The sequence below is a fragment of the Lethenteron reissneri genome, chromosome 4 (genome assembly GCF_015708825.2).
Source record: "Lethenteron reissneri isolate LAM-NWPU_2019-01 chromosome 4, ASM1570882v1, whole genome shotgun sequence".
NCBI classification, from domain to species: Eukaryota; Metazoa; Chordata; class Hyperoartia; order Petromyzontiformes; family Petromyzontidae; genus Lethenteron; species Lethenteron reissneri.
In genome coordinates, this window is record NC_083782.1 from 2866803 (window position 1) to 2888435 (window position 21633).

At 50.9% G+C, this 21633-nt stretch overlaps 1 protein-coding gene across 1 annotated transcript in view; it reads right to left on the reverse strand.

The window, feature by feature from the left end:
- Positions 1–2189: 2189 nt before the first annotated feature.
- LOC133349227 (phospholipid phosphatase-related protein type 4-like) overlaps positions 2190–21633 on the reverse strand; it is a 28880-nt gene continuing 9436 nt past the window's right edge. Inside the window, exons 2-8 of the mRNA XM_061562550.1 lie at positions 19216–19363; positions 16200–16385; positions 14656–14785; positions 9744–9942; positions 7587–7644; positions 5136–5309; positions 2190–4038 (exon numbers count right to left, since the gene is read on the reverse strand). Coding sequence (XP_061418534.1) covers positions 2218–4038; positions 5136–5309; positions 7587–7644; positions 9744–9942; positions 14656–14785; positions 16200–16385; positions 19216–19317 — 2670 coding nt within the window. The 5' untranslated portion in view covers positions 19318–19363 and the 3' untranslated portion in view covers positions 2190–2217. The remainder of the gene's footprint in view (positions 4039–5135; positions 5310–7586; positions 7645–9743; positions 9943–14655; positions 14786–16199; positions 16386–19215; positions 19364–21633) is intronic.

Here is a 21633-nt window from a genome sequence, read left to right on the forward strand (position 1 = left end):
CTACTGCAGACACCTTCACGAGTAAACCCACCCCCCAATTACAGGGGTTTCGTGAGTTCAAAACGCCCGCAGCAGCAGTGGCGAAAGCTTTGGAGAAGGAACCCGCAGGACCACGCTGCGGTAAAACGAGCAGAGCCGAAGCAATTTTCGGACAACTCCGTGGTCCACTGTGACTTTACGTCGGCGATGCCGAGAGGCGACGCATGTGACGCCAGCAGCAGCAGCAGCAGTACGATCGCCTGCGTGAGTCAGTTACGCCTATTGGCCACTCAAACTCGATGCTTGTTTCGGGCGTGGTGGCAAACACCGTCACAGGCTGAGGGAGCGGCTGCCACCAGCCAGTCTCATGCAGTCAGGGAGCTTTGAAAATGCTAGCGTCTGCGGTTTCCATAACCGCGTGCGTGTGAGTGCGCGCGTGTGTCCGTGTGTGTCCTTCTTGGCGTTGTTGAGAAACTTCACATTGATGGCACGACAGTCGGTCATATTTAGGGCTCAATCATCTAAACCAGACTTGGCCTCAACCTTCCCCCACCTCGCCCCCCCCTCCCCCACCCTTTCTTCAACCCCTTAGTGCCCAATGTGGTGAGGTTTGGTCATCAACGGAAAGTCTTCATCTACCAGTGAATTGACATTGAGATGAATGTTGTTGACGCTTCATAATCATAAACAGATTTAATGCGGACGCGCTCCAAAACACGAATACACTGGAGGTCCAAGCGCTGCCTGTGGTGACAGTCTTCAATTAAAGTATCTCAAGAAAGGAGCGGAAATGCCCAAGAGGGCGACCAACGTGGAGATGGAGCACTGAGATCTGCGCAGAAGCTATTCATGGATTCTGGCATCACGGGACCATTAGTTGATGGCAAGAGATGTGGGGGGGCCTTCATCCTGCAGTGGATAGGTCATGCCTGCTGCTGACGATGGCCCAGATCTTTCCCGTTCTGTCAACCGAGATCAAAGTCAAATGAGCAACGGGGCTGTGTACAACTCCGTCAGCCACCATTGAGCAACTGGTGGAAATTTCAGATCATGGCTGATGACAATGGTGATGATGACGATGACGCCGGCGGTATCCTCGATGACTTCTGGAACGAACCGTGAGATTTGACACAGGCTGGGTGACAGTGAATTGTGTGATCCATAACAGAGTTTTTTTGTTTTGGGTTAGAGCGCATTAAATACAAATGTGTCGTTAAAACCCGCCGCCACCCGACACAGGAAATTAGTAAGGTTTGTCGCGTTGACAAAACATGCAAATTCGTTACTAGAACAACACACCGGTGTGTTGGAGAGTAAACCCACAACGTTAACAATTCGATTACGATGTTTAATAACAACCAGCCTCATTTGTCAACGGCCAGAGTTGTGGAGAAATCCTCGAAACACATTATTATGGATAATATTGGTCGCGTTAAACTAAATGTGTGATGCTGGAAAATGAGGAGTGGAATAGCTCACGATTGTGCGCTGCTTAGTTAACCAACGGGTCGCGGGTTATAATTGCGACATGCGGCAGGTTAGGCCGAAATCCCCACTTGCAGTGTCAAGGCTTTTTCAATTGCTCACCGAAAACATTCCGGGTTGCTGGTGGACCGACGTGGCCATTGAATGATAGCCTGACGTTAGAGATTGAGCGGTATTCTCGATGGGGTGTGCTGGATTTGGAAATACTTTCCGGGTCACCAATATAGACAGACCCAGCTGAAATGAGTCTCCGTGTAGTTTGACTCAAGCCACATGAGATGTTTTGGGGAGAAATGCCCATCCAGCCATATGAACGTGGCATTTCTGCTGTTGGCCTCAGGGCTGCCATGGAGAGATTGACTTCTGCCAGGGGAACGTGAAACTTGCACCACTTGTGCAGGGATATGAACGGAGAGACAAGCGCCACCCCAGTGCAAATGTGAGCAGGGAGAAACCCAACACACACACTTATCACAGACCCTATAACACTTCGTGGCAGTTGGTGGCTGTAGAATACATTTAACACCTCTCCAGTGTGTTCTTCAGTTGTCCGACGTTTCTGGGGAGCATCGTTTTAAGCGATCCGCTCCAACAATCTTGGAGCTTTACAAGATTCTCAACCTATCTGCACGTGGATCGGAGAGCCGCAGAACCCATGCGGTGCAATTAACCCCCCGCTGCCCACCGCCGCCCCGCCCCCCCCCATGGCCCTGCTGGCACGTCGCCGCTCACGGCGCCGGGCCCCCGTCGAGCTCACACGTCGGCCTGGGTGGAGCCCATGAGGCTGCTCACGTGCACCGTGTGGTGGCGCCGGCTCGTGAACAGCTCGTGGGGCGTGAGCCCGTCGGGCGTCACGCAGCGGCCCTGGCCCAGCACCACGGAGGCGGGCACGCTGGCCTTGCGGCGCAGCGTGGAGTCGCGGCTCGCGCTCCCGGCCACCGCTGCGGCCCACGCGTCGGACACGTCGCACTGGCCCCCCGCCGCGCTGTTCAGGTTCACGGCGGAGATGGTGGCGGCGCGCTGCAGCGGCGCGATGATAGGCGGCTGCTCCCTGTCGCCGTCGGCCCTGCGCCCGCGCTCCCCCCTCCGGCCGCCCAGGTCGTTCATCTCGAAACTCTGCCGCAGCTCGGCGCTCGCCTGCGCGCTCCACTTCCACGGCGCCCCACCGCCGTCGCCGGCCGCCGCGGTCGCGGCGCCCGGCGCCGTCCCCGGCGAGATGCGGATGACCGGGTGCCCGCGCCCGGCGTCGCTGGGGCTGCGCCCGCGGCCGCTCGACACCTCGCTGCCGGACGAGGAGGACGACGCGTCGGTGGTGGTGGGCGTCGCGGCCACGCTGCGCTGCCGCTGGAACGACCTCGCCGCGCCGGTGCCGTGCTGGCGCAGGCTGCCGTACGTGTCGGAGACGTTGACGCGAACCCGGGCGCCGCCGCCCGCCTTGGGCGACGCCGTCACGGAGGAGGGGGCTGGCGGGGGCGGAGCCGTCGGGCCGTCGTGCGCCATCTCCTCCGGGATGTGCACCAGCTGACTGGAGCCCGGGCGGGACTGCACCACCACGCGCGCGGCACCGGCAGCGATGCCGGCGCTGTTGCCTTGATCTTGCTGAATGTAGCCGTTCCCGCCGGCGTTGCCGTTGGCCGCGCTTCCTCCGTTACACGCTTGCGGCTGTTGCTGCAGCTGCTGCTGCTGCAGCTGCTGCTGGTGCTGCGGCTGCTGCTGCACGCTGGCGCCAGCGTTGCTGGCGTACGCTGGCGTGGAGATCGGGTAGCGCTGGTCGCCCACGTTGATGCAGACGCCGGAGCCCAGCTCGCCGTTGGAGCGCCGGTCCGCGCTCAGCTGCCGTTGCAGCGACTGGCGGCTCGTCGAGTCGGCGCTCTGCAGCGACGCGTGGCGCTGCGCCGAGCGCCACTGCGCCAGCAGCTGCCGCGAGCGCATCGAGTCGAGCGACGCGTTCGCCGCGTCCGACGTCGCGTACACGGTCGCCGAGCCGCCACCGGTGCCGCCGGCGCCGCCGACACCCCCACCGACCGACACGATCGCCGGCAGGTGGTGCTGGTGGTGCTGCTGGTGGTGGTGGTGGCCGCCGTTGTGGCCGATGGCGCCGGAGAAGTCCTCCGGGGCCGGCCCGGCGCCCGCCCGCGGGAGGGTGTTGCTGGCGAAGGTGAGCAGCTCGGCGCCGCCCGGCAGCGCGTTGGGGTTAATGGTCTGGATGTCGAGGCTGGCGCGCTTGAAGTGCGACGGCGCCGACGCACCGCCCACGGAGCCGCTCGAGACGCAGCCGCCGCCCTGCTCCTGTAGGCCGCCACCAGGGCCGCCGCAAACGCCCACGCCGGCGCCGCCGCAGCCGGGGTCCCCGCCGCCACCTCCCACGATGCCCCGCGTGAGCGCCCCCTCCGGCTGCTGGCGAGGGAGGTCGAGCTCACGCTCGCGCCGCGCGCCGGGGATGCTCTCGCCGGCGCGCGCCATCGGCTCGTGGCCCAGGTCGAGGAAGGGCTTGGATGCCACACCGCCGTCACCTCGGGCCGCCGCTTGGCCGCCCGCGTTCTTCGGCTTGAAGTTGTCCACCACGAAGCGGCCCTGCGAACGCCGGGAAACGGTTGGGTGGGGGAGCCACCCGGCATGCTCGCGGCAGCTGTGGGCGCAATGGCGCCCGGTAGCAGCATCGCTGCGGCGACTCGACCGGCGACCTCTGGGTTACAGGTCCAGCACACGCACCACTCCACCACGGAGCTCCCGGTTTGGGGCACCGCGGTGGCGAGATGTTAACTACCTCGCCTGGTATACAGGGAGGTCGTGGCTTCGATTTCGACCCTGGCACCTGCTGTATATTGGGAGTGTGCATGTTCAAGAGTATTTGTCTGCTATAAATTTCCACACAACGATAAGCCCCTTATTTGAGCTATTTGTGATGGCCAGGTCGCGTCTGAAAAATAGCCCAGTGGGCCTTATGTGGTCAGAAAAAATAAAGAATATTCTATAATCTCTTTTGGCACTGCGCCGTCTGAGATATGCCGGGCCCCCCAGCCTGGCTCGTGCAGGCTCGGCTCAGATGTCCTAGTGGAGGATGTGTATTTGTGGGTAGGTGGCAGCTTGTGAAACGAAGTTGACAAGGGTCAAAACTCTGCCTCGGGATTTCCAGTCTCGGATGATTATTATTTGCTTCTGTGTGCATTGTTAAATGGTTAAGTCTGCTGATTTTGTGACCGATCACGTGAAACTGATGATGTATTGCTTATGTCTTTCCTTGGGAATCCATGAGATGTGAATCTCATAGATTGTTCCACATTAAATACCCGTTACTACATATAATACATATTTTGTGGGGGGCGATCGTTATGAACTCGGGTCACAGATTCATAGCGATACGCTTGTGAAAACTCCTTTTTTAAAAGCAGTTTTTTCGTGTATGGTTTGTTGTCCTTCCCTCGCACCCTCTGAATAGCATCGTTGACTATGTCCGGTGCGAAAGAAGTTCAACAGACATACATATAACGATGCGTGAACCCCGTGACCCGAGTTCGATTCCCAGCCACGGCAAACATTAGTGGCGAATGATATCCGAATTGGCCCTTCACCCGAGCCACAAAAATACGATTCAAGTCATCGGGCAAACAACCAACCTTCACTGATAGTGGCACCATCGCCACCAGTTCCCCAGCGCGTCCACCACTCACCAGGTACAGGGCGACGGCTGCCCCCAGGAGGAATCCGGTGTAGATGTCGGCAGGGTGGCTCCTGTACTGCACCGTCTGCGCCAGGCCCGAGATGCTGGCGCACAGCATGAAGGCCAGCACCAGCACCGCCTTGAGCAGCTTGGTGCTGTCGGTCAGCACCGTGTTCAGGTACATCTGGCGGCGATGGTGACACAGGGGGGAGTTGCTCGATGATGGTCGTGACTTTTCAAGAGCGCCGGTCGGTTTGTTCCATCACAGTGCCGTGTTCTCGCTCACCGGCTTGCTATCCGCAACAGTGGGGCAATGTCCTTGGCGCTCGTTTGCCGCCCGCATTCACAAGAACATCGTGAGTCGTACGAAATTATTTCTGGCATGAAATATGGAAGTCATCGAAATTTTTACTTTTTTTTTTATTATCACAAATATGCCCTCCCTCAGGTGTCAGTCTTTTCACCTGGCGCAACCAAACGGCTGTCTTCCCTGCACTCTCCCAGCTCGGTGGCATGGCGAGCGGTCGTGTGCGTGCTTTTTATTACTTAACTATACTTACTACTTTTTGCTAAAATGTTCAGTGCTTTGAGCCCGACAGCCAACCGGGTTAATACCGCGGGTGTGTTGACCATAAATACGCGCCGTCCACTTAGCAATGGAATGCTCAAGATGCTCAAGATCCCATGGCGCAGTTTAATGAAAACGAACGCCATTTGTGCGTCATCGTCAAAGTGTTCAAAATGTGAAAAGTTACCCGCAAATTATTTGATTTGATGAAACCGTATCGCAAACATCACCCCCAACCGGCACACTACGCTTGTCTGTGTAAACGTAGTGCCTTCGTGATGGCCTTGCGATAAGAATGGGGCAAATACTAAATTTGCTAATATGTGATTAGAATTATACGGCTCTTGTGCTCAAGACTGCCTCCGTCAGGCCTGTGGTGAGTCACAGAACTTCCTCTTGCTCAGCGCCATTCAGCGGTAAAACTAAACAATTTTTTATTTTACCAGGTAAGGCCCACTGAACTGTATAGCTCTTTTTTCAGAATCGACCTGGCAATAAATGATAGCTCAACGAAGTGGCTATTCTTGGGGCCAAATACTCCAAACGCGTGTTTCTAAATGTGGAGGGAAAAACCAGAGGGACTGAAGTAAAATCCACGTGACCACGGGAAGAGAGACACGCAAACTCCAAATGAAACCAATGGAACACCAATATGGGGCTGATTGAATCAGGTCAGGTCTTTAAAATAACAAATGTGAAAAATAAAATGGTGACTCCCAAAAATAAAAATGTGCCTAATAGTTTCTCTATCAGCTGCTTCCTTCGGTGCCATTACATTTTATAATGATGTTATCTCGCCCGGCAAGGAGATGGAGCGATGAAATCATCTCCTGCGCACGTCCTCGGTTGATCGTTACATCGCAGAACCATGAAAGGGGGCAGCATCTTGGGGAAGCCTTCAAACGACAGAATTTTTTATAACCACTCCGTAAATCCCTTTTGACTAACTGAACTTTTACATATTTAATTCTATGTTTAAATATTGTCTAAGATGACTTATTGCTGTCATGCGGATTATTAATTGGTTCTGCCGGCTGAATTCTCAATTATTTTGTCCCTGTGAAATAAGGCTAATGCATCACTGTCACTTCGTCAAGATCCCTTCTTGAAAAAAAAGTGACGCATGCATCTCGAGGGCTAAACAGAGATGACTAATAGATAACATTGAAGCTCACGTAAGTCCCGAATCGGGTTGCCGAACGTCCTGGGTGTCCCCGGGATTATCTTGTTGCGAAAGTGGCCACTGTCCTGGGAATACTGTAACTCTTCTGCAGGGGCGACGTTAATAGTCTCGTTTTTTGACAGTTGCGTAAGAATAATTAACCGTTCAAGACGACGCATTTACGAGTAGTTCTCCCCTCTCGCCGTTTTGCGAGTTGTATGCATGAATTATGTATTACATATGTTGAACTTCTTTCGCGCGAAGCCAACGGTGCTAATCGGAGGTGCTTGGGGAAGGACAACAAACGAAACACAAAATGCAGTTCTAAAGAAATGAGTTTTCAATCTAGATGATTTGAAAGTGCATAGGTCCAGTGGCTTCCTAAATATCGGAAAGAAGAGCATTCCAGACGGCCGCTGAAGCGCATCCGAGAACGCGGCGATGCGGATAACGTCTTTGTTCGATGGCCAGCCAAAAGTGTAATGCATAGTGTAGTGTAGAGTAGTGTATAGTGTAGTGCATAGTGTAGTGTATAGTGTCATGTGTAATGTATGTAGCATCTGAAAGCATGTGATGCAGTGAACGTCTTTGTTCGACGGTTCGCCAAAAGCTGCCACTGCTGCGATGATGATGATGAGAGTTGTCCCCGTCCTTCTTCCCAAGATACGTCCCGGTTTTTTTTCTACCTCCTGCGAAGAACGTCAAAGGCGCTGCAACAACACTTCACTCACGGAGATGTAGACGGCAGCGAAGGCGCCCACGCTGGCGTGCTGGCACGGAAAGGAACGCCTGCAACGACAACGGCGACAACACATGGTGGTGGCTACTTGTCCACCGCAAAGAACCAGCCCGCCACCGGCCGCTGGCTCTATGTAGCCACCAGCCGTTGGCTCTATGTAGCCACCAACCTGCAGCTTTGCCTGGGCACACCGGCCGTTGGCTCTGCGCAGACACTGGTGGCCGATTGACTGCTCGTCACATTGTAACTCGGGGCGTCACAAAAGTGCGTCCGTAACAAAAAGTGCGGCCCTGCGTTTGCTCGCTGGCTCACGACACTGCACGGCGGAAGGGCCTCCAGCTAAAGGGAGCTCTGGAGAGCCCCCTCCCCTGACAGAGGATATTTGGCCTACTTTGCCACGCTGACCAGATGTGCTAGTGGAGGAGGTGGGATAACCCACACTTTAACCCCACCACACGCAATCCACCCATGGACTGATGCTGCTGCACACATTTACTGTACACCACTGGATTCAGGAATCTTGCCCAATCGTTTCAACTGCCACGCCAGGAGACTGAATTGATGGATTGAATCGGCGACCTCCAGATGACAAGTTTAGCATGCGGAACATTACAGCACGGCAGCATCCACCAAACTTTACATACAAATTTAATCCGAGAGAAACGTCAAACGTCATAAAATATATTCATTAGAGGCAATTCCCATTTGTGCCTGTGTATGCCTTAACATGGCATGCATCACCGCTTCCCACTCCCGCAGTTGCACTCTTGATAGAGGGCAGAGTGTTCTTAATTATGTGAGCTCGAGAAAAAAATAATACGTTTTTCATGCCTAAGCGTCAAGTTAAACATCAGGGCTCTCTTCAGATTGCACAGAAACTCGCAGTTATTCCCATTGCTGCTGTGGTGGAACGTTGACCAGTGTGCTGCCCATAATGCCAGGGCAGCATCATTAAGAATCAGAATGTTTATTTATACTGGAGGAATCCGATGAGCTTTTCACAGATGTCAGTCGGGGCACGGGGTTCGAATGTCTCAACAACAAACAGAAGAAGAACACAAGAACACACTGATCGATTTCAGAAGCAACCTGGCCACGAATGATATCTCAATGAGGTGGCTTATCATGTGGCAATGTATAGAGGGCAAAATTATCTAAATTATTTAAATGCATGTTTATAACTCTCCAATGGCCAGCCTATCAACTGCAGCCAATTGCCATGACACAAATGCAAGCCGTTAAGAAGAGGATTGGTGAACTCGAATTTCGAGTTCATGACCTGATGAAGCTCACAGCAGTTTGAGCGAAATGTTAAATTCACTCGTCAAAATGTCTAATTCCACCTTGTGTTAACGCTTAATTGGTCGGAATTTGATTGATGAGTTGCCACGTATAAATAATAATGATGCGTTTGTAAACGCGATAGTCTTGTTGGGTTGTGGAGGGTTAGTGAAATAAATTTTCGGGTAAAACCACTACCACGTGGGCCACACCCGACCAAAAAATAAATACAAAAAAAACCACTGAACACATTTGTCAAAAAGCACTGTGGCATTAATTAAAAGTCCAATGATATGTGCTGTAAAGAAGGGCAACGGCCCTTCTTTACAGCACATTGCCAGCAACGTCACGAATAGACATCTAAATATTCTGATTCTGATTCAGCAATAATGTACTATGACAATGTGCAACCAAGAAGCGCCATTGCCAGAAACATGAGCAGTGTCCATCCTCAAAGACATCAGTGATCATGGCCTGCCTTCCACGTAGCCCTGTCCATGATATTTACTCAACAACTCTGCATCGGATTCTCCCAGGTGCATCCAATCGTTGCAAGTTGCTTCTGCAACTGAATTTGCTGTCTTTCCCATCTCCTCCTTTATCTGGCAACCCTCATTTTCCCGTTATTTTTTTTGCACCGCTGATCAGCGCGGTTGGCTACGTACGGTGCAACAGAAGTTCAACATACATACATATTCCCCCCCCCCCAGTCCCAAATCGTACGGCTGATGTAGATGCAGAGCAGCAACTACAAGATCACGTTCAGGTGGTCAAGCCCAGATAACAAACGCGTCAGGAGTAACCCAAGCACACAAAGTACGGATCGAGACGAGTGAGAGGAACGGCCGCCGCATAGCTTCGGGCGCACCTGGCGTGGGAGATAGAGCGGCGGTCGGTGCCCGTGCACACGTCGCGCGTCACGAAGTCGCCCTCCTCGCAGCCGCCGGCCGCCAGCAGCGTGTAGTTGGGCCGGCACACGGTGAGGAAGTACGGCGCCTGGTAGCCTGTGGCGAGCTGCACCACGTCCGTCATGAGCGCCGTGACGCAGAGGCCGAACGCGTGCATGCCTGCCGGGGGTGGCCACCGCTGTTATTGCAATCGTGGTGGTGGTCGTCGTCGCCGCGTTCGACGTCTTCATCGTCGTCGTAACATTTATGGTCGTCGTCATCATGGTTGACATCGTCGTCGTCATCATCACAATCATTATCATCATCATCATCATCACGATCATCATGATCGACGTCATCGTCGTCATGAAAAACATCATCGTTATTGTCATCATGATTTACATCGTCATCATCATGATTGACATCGTCATCACAATCATTATCATGATCATCATGATCGACGTCATCGTCATCATGATCATCATGATCGACACCATAGTCGTCATCGTCATGATCGTTGTTGTCATAATTCGCATCATTGTCATCATGATGATCGACATCGTCGTCGTCATCATCATAATTGACAAGATTATCATCATGATCATTATCAATCATCGACATCATCGTCATCATTATTAGCATCATTGTCATCGTCGTCTTGATCATCAACGTGCATAATACTTGTAAGCATGATCATTCACACACACCACGTACAAATATATAACTTCTTTATTATTGACTTTAGTTATTATCAACTCCCGGCAGATACAAGGGCATGCGGTCAGTCAGTTGAGTTATCAGAGGTGACTCTTGCGCACTGACTAGTCCCGGAATCATTGCTACAACAATTCACATCCGCAAGAGCGACTCTTATGTGATATGTCAATCTACTAGCCAACTTATGTTACCACGTGGACTCCACAGTGAAGGTTTTAATTCTTCGAATAAACACGGCAGTTGCTGAGAAAGCTCGCACCAATTCTAGTTTTCGTGACTGCAAGGATCCATACTCTTTGGTTCTTTCGGTAAAGTCACGTAGGTGAAAATAATAATAAAATAAAATTAAAATAAAAAAGTGAAAACAACTAAATTAAATTACGACGTTTCGGGCGCAACACAAGCATCCTTCATCACTTAAGCGTCCTTCATCACCACTTAAGAGCGAAGCGTCAAACATCATCATACGTATACCAGGGCAGTTCTCATTCACCCTCAGAATGATTCGGTGCGCGAGCAAAATCACAGATGTGTGCAAAGGACGCCATGCCGATCACCAACAGTTTCACCAGATCTGTGGCCCTTTATCTGGATGTTTGGCAAACTGCACGAAAGATTATTACATTTTAAATGGGATGCCAAACAAACGGCTGTGGGGAACCCGTGAAACGCATGCATCGGCGAGCATTGCGGTTCCACCCATGGATCCCGTATGTGTTTGTATGAAGAAGCGTGTAAGTAGCGGTTCCACCACTGCATGAGAATTAATTCTTCCCCTGGCGTCATCTGCTACAGCTCAGCAGGCAGGCGGCGTCGTGCCTCCGCGTGTCCGCGGGGAGCGGTTATCTGGAGGCCCCTTCTCAATTCGCCGGTGGGGGGGGGGGGGGGGGGGGGGGGAGAAGCGTTGGCAGGATACCGCCCTTGGAGAAAATAGAAAATCGATGTCGCGGCGTCGAGGCAGATGGACCCGATATCGAATTTTCGTTGTGCCCAAAAACTTTTTGATGCGTGTTTGTTTCCCCGCTCCGACGCCTTTATTCCGCGCGTAAAAATCTCAGCACATTTTCAGCGCGCTTCCTAGAAATGTCGATGTGCGTGTGTGTTTTACTGCCGCGTAGGGATTCTCGCGGTTGCCGCACGTTGTTCTGAGCGATGTCCGACGTTTCGCCCCGCGTGCCTGGGAGCAACGCGTTTGGCATTTTGCCGAACGACATGCGCTCACAAGCCAAATGCAAACCCGGGGAGCTGTGTGCGTATTTATTTTTAGTGGCGTGTGCAGACCACATGCTGACATGTACTTTGGCATGTGAGTATCTATGTATGTATGTATCCCATATGTATTTTGTATGAAGGGCATTGCTGTATTATGTATGCATGATACATTATTAAGTGTCTCTAATTTTACAGCCATTGATTTAACTCCATTAATGTTTTAGTCTACTCCACAACATAAAATAAATTACATTTACCGCATAAATTCAGATGAACTACAGAGTGGACGTTTACATTCTTGGAATAAACACGGTCGTGGTACGCTGAATGTTAAGGGAGACCATAAAACCAGTCATGAAGTTAATTTGATTCACTTGAATTCTCATGTCAATTTGTGAGAATATATTCTTGTTCAAATGAATTATATTACGTAACAAAATAAGGCAAAGGTGCAGCACTGCAATTGCTCGAAATCTCTTCCACGCGAGCGAACTGTTGCGGGTATTTTGGTCTACTCTTCAACGTTGGCCAGATATGTTCCGAGTGGTGGGCATACTCACACTTTACCCCACCGTGTGCCAATGATACCGCCTTGGTGGACAAGAGGCTGGGGGGTATTCTTTGGGTCTATCGGTAAAGTCACGTAGATAGGTTCAAAGAAAATAACTAAAAAAACTACGACGTTTCGATCGCAACACAAACGACCGCTTGTGTTGCGATCGAAGCGTCGTAGTTTTTTTTTGCTAGTTTCTTTGAACCTATCTACGTGACTTTACCGAAAGACTCAACAGAATATGAATTCCTGCAGCCACGAAAGCTGTAAGTCAAAGCTGGGGGGTGTTAAGGAACTAAAAAATCGGTTTCACTGCCGCCCCAGACAGGGGAATCGAACCGGAAAACGCTCGGTTGCAGGTTCAGGGCATGAACCACTCCAGTGACGGGATGCCAATTACCTCGCCATGTATGCAGGAGGTCGTGGGTTTGATCCCGACCGTGACGCATGCTGTATATTAGGAGTTTGCGTGTCTTTCTCCGCGTGGTTGCATGAATTTTTCTCCGGCTCCTCCGGTTTTGCCTTCCACATTTCAAATCAACATCACGCGTTCAGAGTATTGGGCTGTTATAAATGTCCACGTGATAAGCCACTTCGTTGAGCTATCATTTGTGGCCAGGTTTCTTCTGAAAAAGAACAGTTAAATAGCTGAGTGGGCCTCAACTTGGTTAATTAAAAAATTGTTTAGTTTATTTTTTAGTTTAGTTTCATGTTATTTTATTACGTTATTTTATACAGAATGTTACTTGTACGAGGAGCATAGAATCACAGTACAATGATGGATTTTGCTCCACTACTCACCGCCACATTGCATAACCCCCGCAGCTGTCTGTGACAACCCTGGCGTGCGCAGTCGCCACCCAAGAACGGCTGCCCAAGTGGTGGAGACCACCGATCCTCGAGATCGGAGGAATGTGAAATGTGGATAACTTGGTAGAAGCAGCAGCAGATTTGGGTGACTGCAAGCACTTGCCCGTGTGATTCATTTGAAGCAGCGCGGCCAAACGATGGCAACCTTGTACCGGAGTCTAAATCCTTGACACAATGGAAGAGTCCAAGTGGCACGTGGGTGGCACAGGGATCACGGCGCTGATGCGGCACCTCTGAGATCCTCCGGGGGGGTGGGGGTGGGGGGGATTGTGCTGCTGGATATCAGTAAAAAAGAGCTTCATAGCTGATATAAATAAAGTTTCTGATTCTGAAATAAGCGGTGAATTGAGGATCTCAGCCAAAGTCGCGGGTGACAGCGCAAAAAACAAAAACCCATCATGTGAAATTTGGATTTTTCGCTTTTATTTGCTTATCCGTGGTAGTTCTATGGGTTCTCTGTGCGAGTATGTAGGTTTCTCTATATGAGTCTACAAGGTTCTCCCACATTACTCACATCATCGGTCGTTGCTCGACACACGCTCTTTCGGGAGGTGCTGTTAAATTGAATCCATCTGGCAACCTCAGGTGTCACAGAATGTGGCTTTCCAAGGTCAAAACACAACAATAAACTTGATCGTCGATTGCATTTCAAATGCCGTACATAAGAAGAAGACTTGAGGCTCAGGCGTGACTTTGATGACGGTGTGCTTTACTCGTAATAAAGGTTTTCGGGTGAGATTGCGTAAATATAAATGTGTCGTTAAACCCTACACCACCCGACACAGCCAATTAGTAAGTTTTGTAATGTAAAGAAAACGTGCCAATTAGTACCAGCACACCGATGTGTTAGAGAGTAAACTCACAACATTTACAATTTGAGTACGACGTTTCGCTTGTGATTACAACCAGCTTCATTTAAAATAAATATCAAAGGCAAAGCTGTGAATATGTGTCTGTTCAAAATGTTTAGCGTACTTCCCGACATGCAACAAACTTGAAATTTGCCATGTGGTTACTTTCCAGACTGTTCACCGTGCAAACATTATTAAAATACACTCTTGTGTATTTTTTGGTGGGGGGAGCTCAATAATGCATATATTTTTTGCACGGCAAGAAGCTGTGACATCACATCTGTCACGTGACCCGCGCATGTGGAAGCGTAACGCATTGTAGTGTAGTGGTTAGTGTGCCGCGCTACGAACCCGGCGAACCGAGTTCGATTCCCGCTCACGGCCACCACCGGTGACGACTATTTCAACCGCTCCTGGGCCTCCCCTAGGTCGACTCAGCCTCAAACGAGTAACTGCTGTGGTGTGTGAACATCGCCACTGGGGAGACAAAGGCGGCCGGGCATGGTGCTGTCATCCACCCCCTCGTTTTTAATAATTGTAAGAGGCAAGGTGATGTCATCACTGTGCGCTTATCGAGAAGTTCAGAGGGCGGTTAATGTAATCATATAATTTGTAAATGTGAAAATATACAGTACGTATTACCGGTTGGGTTAGTCACAGTTAGTCAATATATATGGTCTATAGTCTCACCGATGAAGCGCACGGATCGACGTAGGAAGGAGTTGAAGTTGCAGCCACCGGCGTTGATGTTTGGCTCCAGCAAGTGCTCACTGCCGCGCTTAATCAGCACGCAGTACAGGAGGCCTTCCATGAGCAGGATCTGCACAGAGCGGAGACCCGTGGGGGGGCGGGGGGGGGTGTTGCCTTAGACGCAGAGACGGATTTAGAACAATGAGGTGCTGTGGGCCCCCTGGGTGCAGTAATATATCATTTGTACATTTGGTTGTGGTCCAATTCTCACAGCGCAAAGGCTATCGCGAAAGCGTGGTGTTTCACGCACAGGCAGAGGCTGCCAGGAGCCGGGCTCGATGTTGTAATTTTTTGCAATTTCAGCAACTTGTGGGTAATTTCCCAAATTAGCTAAAAGCAAAAGGTCAAGCCATCACAGGCGGCCTTCCCATTTTTGCGAATGGCACCAACCGGATCTCCGACGTCCGCCGCAAAGCAGACGGCAGCGTATGTCATGATTTCAAATCTGCCGCGTGGTATTAACCAGGGCGGCCGCCGGTCCGCGAACCGCACACCTCTGCAGAAAAGCGGCGGCAAGCCCGTGGTGTCGCCTGCTGTACATTTGGAGTTTGCATGTCTCTCTCTCTCTCACCATGGTCGTGCGGATTTTTCCCCGGGTCCTCCGGTTTTCCCCTCCACGTTTAGAATCAATATCACGCGTTTATAGAGTATTTGGCTGCTACACGTTTTCACACGAAGATGAGCCACTTCGTGCTCGGAGCAGCTGTTGGCACAGTGGCACCCGGTAGCAGCGTCACTGCAGGTCCAGTGCACGCACCACTCCACCACGGAGGCTCCCGGTTTGGGGCACCCCAATGACGAGATGTTAACTACCTCGCCTGGTATACAGGGAGGTCGTGGGTTCCATTCCAAACCTGCCACCTGTATATTGGGGGTTTGAATGTTCACTCTCTCCGTGGGAGTATAGATTTTCCCCCGGGTCTTCTTGTTTTTCCCTCCACGTTGAGAATCAACGTGCACTGAGAGTATTTGGCTGCTATACATTTTCACACGAAGATAAACCACTTCCTTGAGCTATAGTTTTGTGATAGCCCGGTCACTTCTGAAAAAGAGCTATATAGCTCAGTGGGCCTTACCTGATAGAAAAACATATATATTTGGGATCTTTAGCCAGTATCAGGAATGATGAAAAATCAGAATAGCTTTGACTCTTTCTGGCAATAAAACACGTATTGCGATGTTTAAACACCAAATAGATACATGCTCGCCTTTTGGCGTTCTCTGGTCTAAGACAACGCCATGAAGAAGGTTGTCTGCGGTGTAGGCCAATGAATTTAGAAGACAATGCGAAAATTATCAGTGAACGTTTGTTTGCATGTTTTGGCATAAATATGTGTGGTTAATGCAGACTTGTTGCAGACCTTGGCGTTTCAACATCTTACGCCTCCTGTTCTATCGCCAGAAAGGCTCAAACCTATTCTCATTGCTTCACCAAGAAAAAAAACCAAACAGACAGACAGATGAATCTGCAGGTGGATGGGTACCGAGAGCGCAGGTCCTGCGAAGGCCAAGCTGAGGAGCATGAGGAAAGGCAGCAGCTCATCCGAGGGGTCCAGGTAGGGCATGCTCAGCGACCGGTCGCGGCAGCGGAACCCGGCCTGCACCGGCTGGAACACGTCGGTGAGCTCCAGGAAGTAGAGCGACACGGCCGCAGACACCACCAGCGGCAGCTGCGTTTTCACCGCCAAGCCCCCAGGCGGTCAACGCCAGTGCATGGAGAGAGGAGGAGGGGGGGGGGGTGAGTGGAGGTGAGTTTGTGTTTTGGGGATACGTTACAGAGCACGGGGAGCAGCGGGCGGGCGGGGGGCAGCAGCCATGACTGAGACATCCATGACAAAGAGCTTCGTAGCTCATCGGATTCTTCCAGTCGACATAAAGATTCTGATGTCGGAAAATTTGTTGGGGGTGGGGGGGGGGGGCGGTGTCATTTTAGGGAATAGTTCCCTGGTGGTTTTTACCTTTGTTTAATATCGTGTCTGCTGAGCACAGAGGGCACCAGAGGCCCACAATGTCCAGTTGTCAGCAATTAACAGCACTCTGATTAAAGTTGTAAGAGATAAGAGTAGATGCTTACGTCGAGGAATTGGTTAAGTTACAGATAGGATCTGTGAGGTTCACCCTCCAACCTAATCACAGAGAAGAGGAGTTCTATCACACTATGGTTGAGCTAACTCTACGCAACGACAGTAGTGACGACTGATTTGGTGCTGAGCGCACTGCGTGTGCGCTGCTGTGTATTTAGAGGTTCCGCCATTGGCAACAATTGGCGTTTCCGTTTGCCCTGTTGACGACGGCGACACGCGGACTCATAAAAGGAAAATAACCAGGATTACTGTGCGGATTGTTGAGGGTGTCTGTTAGCCGCATCAAAACAGACTGAGGGTGTCTGGAACCCTCCCACTCACAGTGGCAGCGCTGCTGCATTCAGAAACTTTTAAAACAACGTTCCTCATTACTCTCGGCATAGAGCGTCTCTTTTACTTGGACATGGTGTGTCAACAAATTTGGGAACTGCAAATTCAGCCAGAAACGATTTTTCCAACCTTTCTTGATATGGGAGAAAATGGCACAGACATACCGGAATGCTGGACGAACTGACTTTTCATCCATGCTGAGACAGTGGTGGTGCATTTGTCAAATCGTTAGTTCAGTGGTTCATAACCTGGAGTGCACGCACCACCTGGGGGTACGAGATGCCCTTTCTGTGGGTGCGAGACATGGCCAGATGTTTTTTTAAGGTAAAAATAATCGAAAACACAAATTAAGCACGGGCACGTAAGTACAACTACTTTGTTTCATCAAATCCCTGTGTGTTTATTTACATGATACATTTGTTAACGATTATTGAAAAACAAAGGGGAGCAAGCCTGCAGTAAAGGTTAAGAGCCACTGCGTTAGTTTATTCAATGGATAAACGATATTTCCCAAAAGTGCACCTTGTTAACTACCTTGAAAAAGACACGTCATCCATATTATTTTTACTGCAAGATTTTGCTTCAAGGTGTGGAACGACAGATTCATAATCCAACTGAAGGCAAAATAAATGTTCCATTGCCGGATTTGCCCGCATGCACAAGAAGCACCCCAGGGGATGGGGACATTTACTTCTGAATGGTCATCCGTCATCTGCTTGGTGTAGTGTACAAATGCGAGGCTCAAGACTTGGGGCGAAGCATGGGTTCGATCCCGACCCTGACGCCTGTATATTTGGAGAATGCGTGTCTCTCTCTCTCCCCGTGGTCGCGTGGATTTTTCTCCGGGTCCTTCGGTTTTTCCCTCCACATTTAGAATTAACGTACATTCAGATCATATGGCTGCTATACATTTCCACACGATAAGCCAACTTCGACAAGCCATAATTTGTGATAGCCATGTCACTTCTGAAAGAAGGGCTGTCGTAGCTCAGTGGGCTCTACCATGGCAAAACAACAAATAGTACATCAAAAATAGACTGGGCTGAGACTGTGGAAATTATCTGGCTTGGATCTTGTCTTCATCCCATGTGGGAGGCCTGGATTGGCGCTGAAATCTCAGAGGCATGGCTGCGGCACTTTGATATGAGAAGGGTTGTCTGACTCACCGACTCACTCTGCCGGTGTGGTTTTAACGGACGTAGTAAATTTTTCTTTATAATATTAATAAAATATAACGGATGCAGCCTTTGCTATTTCATACTAAGGCTTTCACGACCAATATTATGATTGATAATTAGCATACTACTTTGGTGAGGGGGGGGGGTTAGGTCACGTGAGCACAACGTCAGTTCGTTTTACACTCCACCGCTAGACACAACCAAACGAATGAAGCTGTCACGTGGACAAAATGCGATCATTGATTTTACTTCGAGCAAACTGGTAGGCAAAATTTAAAACATTTGTTTCATTTAAGAAACTTGCCCCATTGTTTCAACTGCCGCACCGGGAGATGTGCTGTTGAGAAATTGGCACGGCGGTTGCGAGCGTGAGTGCGTGCTGCGGACTTATTCATGTCGAGCGTGCGATTACGCATCCATCTTTTTCCCCCCACAAATGAATTCCAATTGTACTGTGCACGTCACATCACGAGGTGAAGAATCCACGCGGAAATGTCAGAGAGCAGTGCACCTCGTGTTATTGGAGGACGGCTGCAGAAATATTCTTCACTCTTCAAACAGAAAAATTCGCACCGCCTTTTAGTCACACTCTACTCTGGCATGAATTCCCGTGCGACAATCAAACCAATGCATATTTCGCTATTCGCGCTGGTACATAGCCATATTAAGTGCACACATTAATTGAACATGGTGATGATGTGTCGTCGTTGTTATTGTGCACGTGCAATCATTTGTGGCCAGCCTGAGACAACCCAGTTTCAATTAGAGGTGTCTGAAACCCAGATTCCAACCCAGGCTCTCACCGCTCCGAGCCGCGCGGCCTCCTCGTGGCACGACGCGTGCCGTTCGTCAGCATTGCCAGTAGCCGAGCGTTGCGAACGAATGCTCGTGGCGACACTATCACTGACCTCCACGAAGTAGAAACATGGCAGCAAAGTGACGCTATCCTTGGACTGTCTGTGCCGCGGCTTGTCTTTGGTTGATATGACACGAGACATGTTGAATGTCATACCAGGATGGGCCCTCTCGAGATACGTCGGCAAACCGCGGCGGCTCCTGCCATTCACCACAACACAGAGACACACGCGCGCGCAAACATGGATTTGTGTTATGGTGTGTGCGTGTTGGAGTATTGTATACGCGTGTGGGGAGCTCTGCACTACGAACCTGGCGACCCGAGTTCGATTCCCGCTCACGGCCAACACTGGTGACGATTATCTTAACCGGTCAAGGGTCTCCCCTACGTCGACTCAGCCTCAAATGAGTACCTTGTGTGGTGTGTAAACATCACCACTGGGGAGACAAAGGTGGTCGGCTGTGGTGTTGGCCACCCACCCCCTTGTGTGCCGTGTCGGTATTCATAGGTGCTCGGTAACAGCACTTGCCCCAACAGTCTGTCAAGGCTTCATGGGGGATCTTTGTATATGTGTAAACATTCTATATGTAAAGGAAACATTTAATGATTTACAGCCCCTGATGTTAACTACTTGGCCTGGCATGGGTTCGATCCCGACCCTGATGCCTGCTGTACATTTGGAGTTTGCATGTCTCTCTCTCTCCCTATGGTTGCGTCGATTTTTTCTCCATGTCTCAGGATTTTTCCCTTCCAAATTTAGAATCAACAAGCGTTAAAATGTATTTGGTTGCTATACATTTCCACACGATAAGCCACTTCGTTGAGCTATCATTTGTGGCCAGGTCGCTTCTGAAAAAGAGCTGTATCGCTCAGTGGGCCTTACCTGGTAGAATAAATAGTAACTGCTGAATGAAGGTCTGCCCATGTTGTCTAGGTCATTGGGGTTTATTTGACCATACTTCACCGCGCTTGCCACTGCCGGCTGGTGAATGTGGGGGGGGGGGGGGGGGGTACACAAAACCGGTTGTGGACATATCTCTCTCGTCAAGGGTCACGCTTTCGCCTCGGATGACCGGTGGTCGCAGTGATCATCAACGCTCGACCGTTGACAGAAATAGACACGCGCACGCGCAGATGTTTTCACCCACGTCCTCGTTGGTTTCACAAAATGAACCCTCCAACCCACGCAAGTTGCCTCGCTCGCAAAAGGGCGATTGCGCCCACACGGTCTGTCCGCTCTGCGCGCTTAGTAAGCGGTGACTTGGCACACACCTCGGAGCATTCGCTTGTTCCTTCTTCTGTACGGAACACAGCGCATTAGCAGGATCATTTGAAAAGCACAGGAGGGGGAAGGCAACTAATGAAATTGAGCTGTCATGTCAATTCAGGTGGGGACTAACGTGTATATGAGCGCGTGCTTGCATGGGGTGTAGCGGTTAGCGCGCTGCGCTACGAACCCAGGTGACCCGAGTTCCATTCCCACTCAGGATCATAAACAGTGACGATGATCTGAATCGGTCCTCTGGGCCTCCCCTAGGTCGAGTCAACCTTAAACGAGCGCCTACTGCGTTGCGCAAAACATCGCCACTGGGAAGACAAAGGCGGCCGGGAGTGGCGCTGGCCACCCACTCCCTTGCGTGCCGAGCCACCCTTCATAATGTGCTCGCTAACAGAATTTTGCCGGAGCCATCTGTATGGCTGCAATGGAAGATCATTGTGAACGCGGTGCCGTGCCTGTTTTGACAGAGTGTGTACATCAGCACAATAGCCTGAGATAAAAATTGCCCACAACGGCAGCGTAAATCCATATTTCGAATCGGGGTCCACACAATAGAGGGTGCGGCCCTGCAATGCCCTTGCTCACGTCACTGCTTGTGGAAGGGCCGCCACTAAGGCAACCCCAGCACTGTGGTTTGTGATCTCCTCTTCCACACTGGCCAGAAGGTCTGGGAAGAGGTGGGAGTGTGTCCACGCTTCACCCCACCACAACACCGCAACCTGCTGATCGACCCACTGCGGCGTGCCCGTCCAATACGGACAGGTCTGCAGACGCGCGGGGATTTTAAGAAACTTGCGGGAGATGGAGTTGTACCGGTGCGGACCTCTGGATCGCAAGTCCAGTGCACTGCTCACCGTTTACACCACGACAGCTTCCCACCCCCTCCCCCCCCCCCCTTCAGAGTAAAGTGTAACCAAGCGCTCAATCCGGCCCACGTCCTGTGCTCGCGGCAGCTTCCCTTGATGGAATACATTTTATTTTTTTTAAACGGTTCTCCCACGCAATTAAACGTCGTGAGCAGTTCGCCGGCTCATGCAGAATGCACAACGAAGTTCTGCTAAATCCTGCGAATTCTGCTCATCGTTACGTGCAGCGTCTGCCAGCAGTGTCTGCTTTTACATGGGGGTGAGTGGGGGGCTTCTAGGGGGTGGGGGGGCAAAGTGAAATATTACAACAGAGAAAAAAAATGTT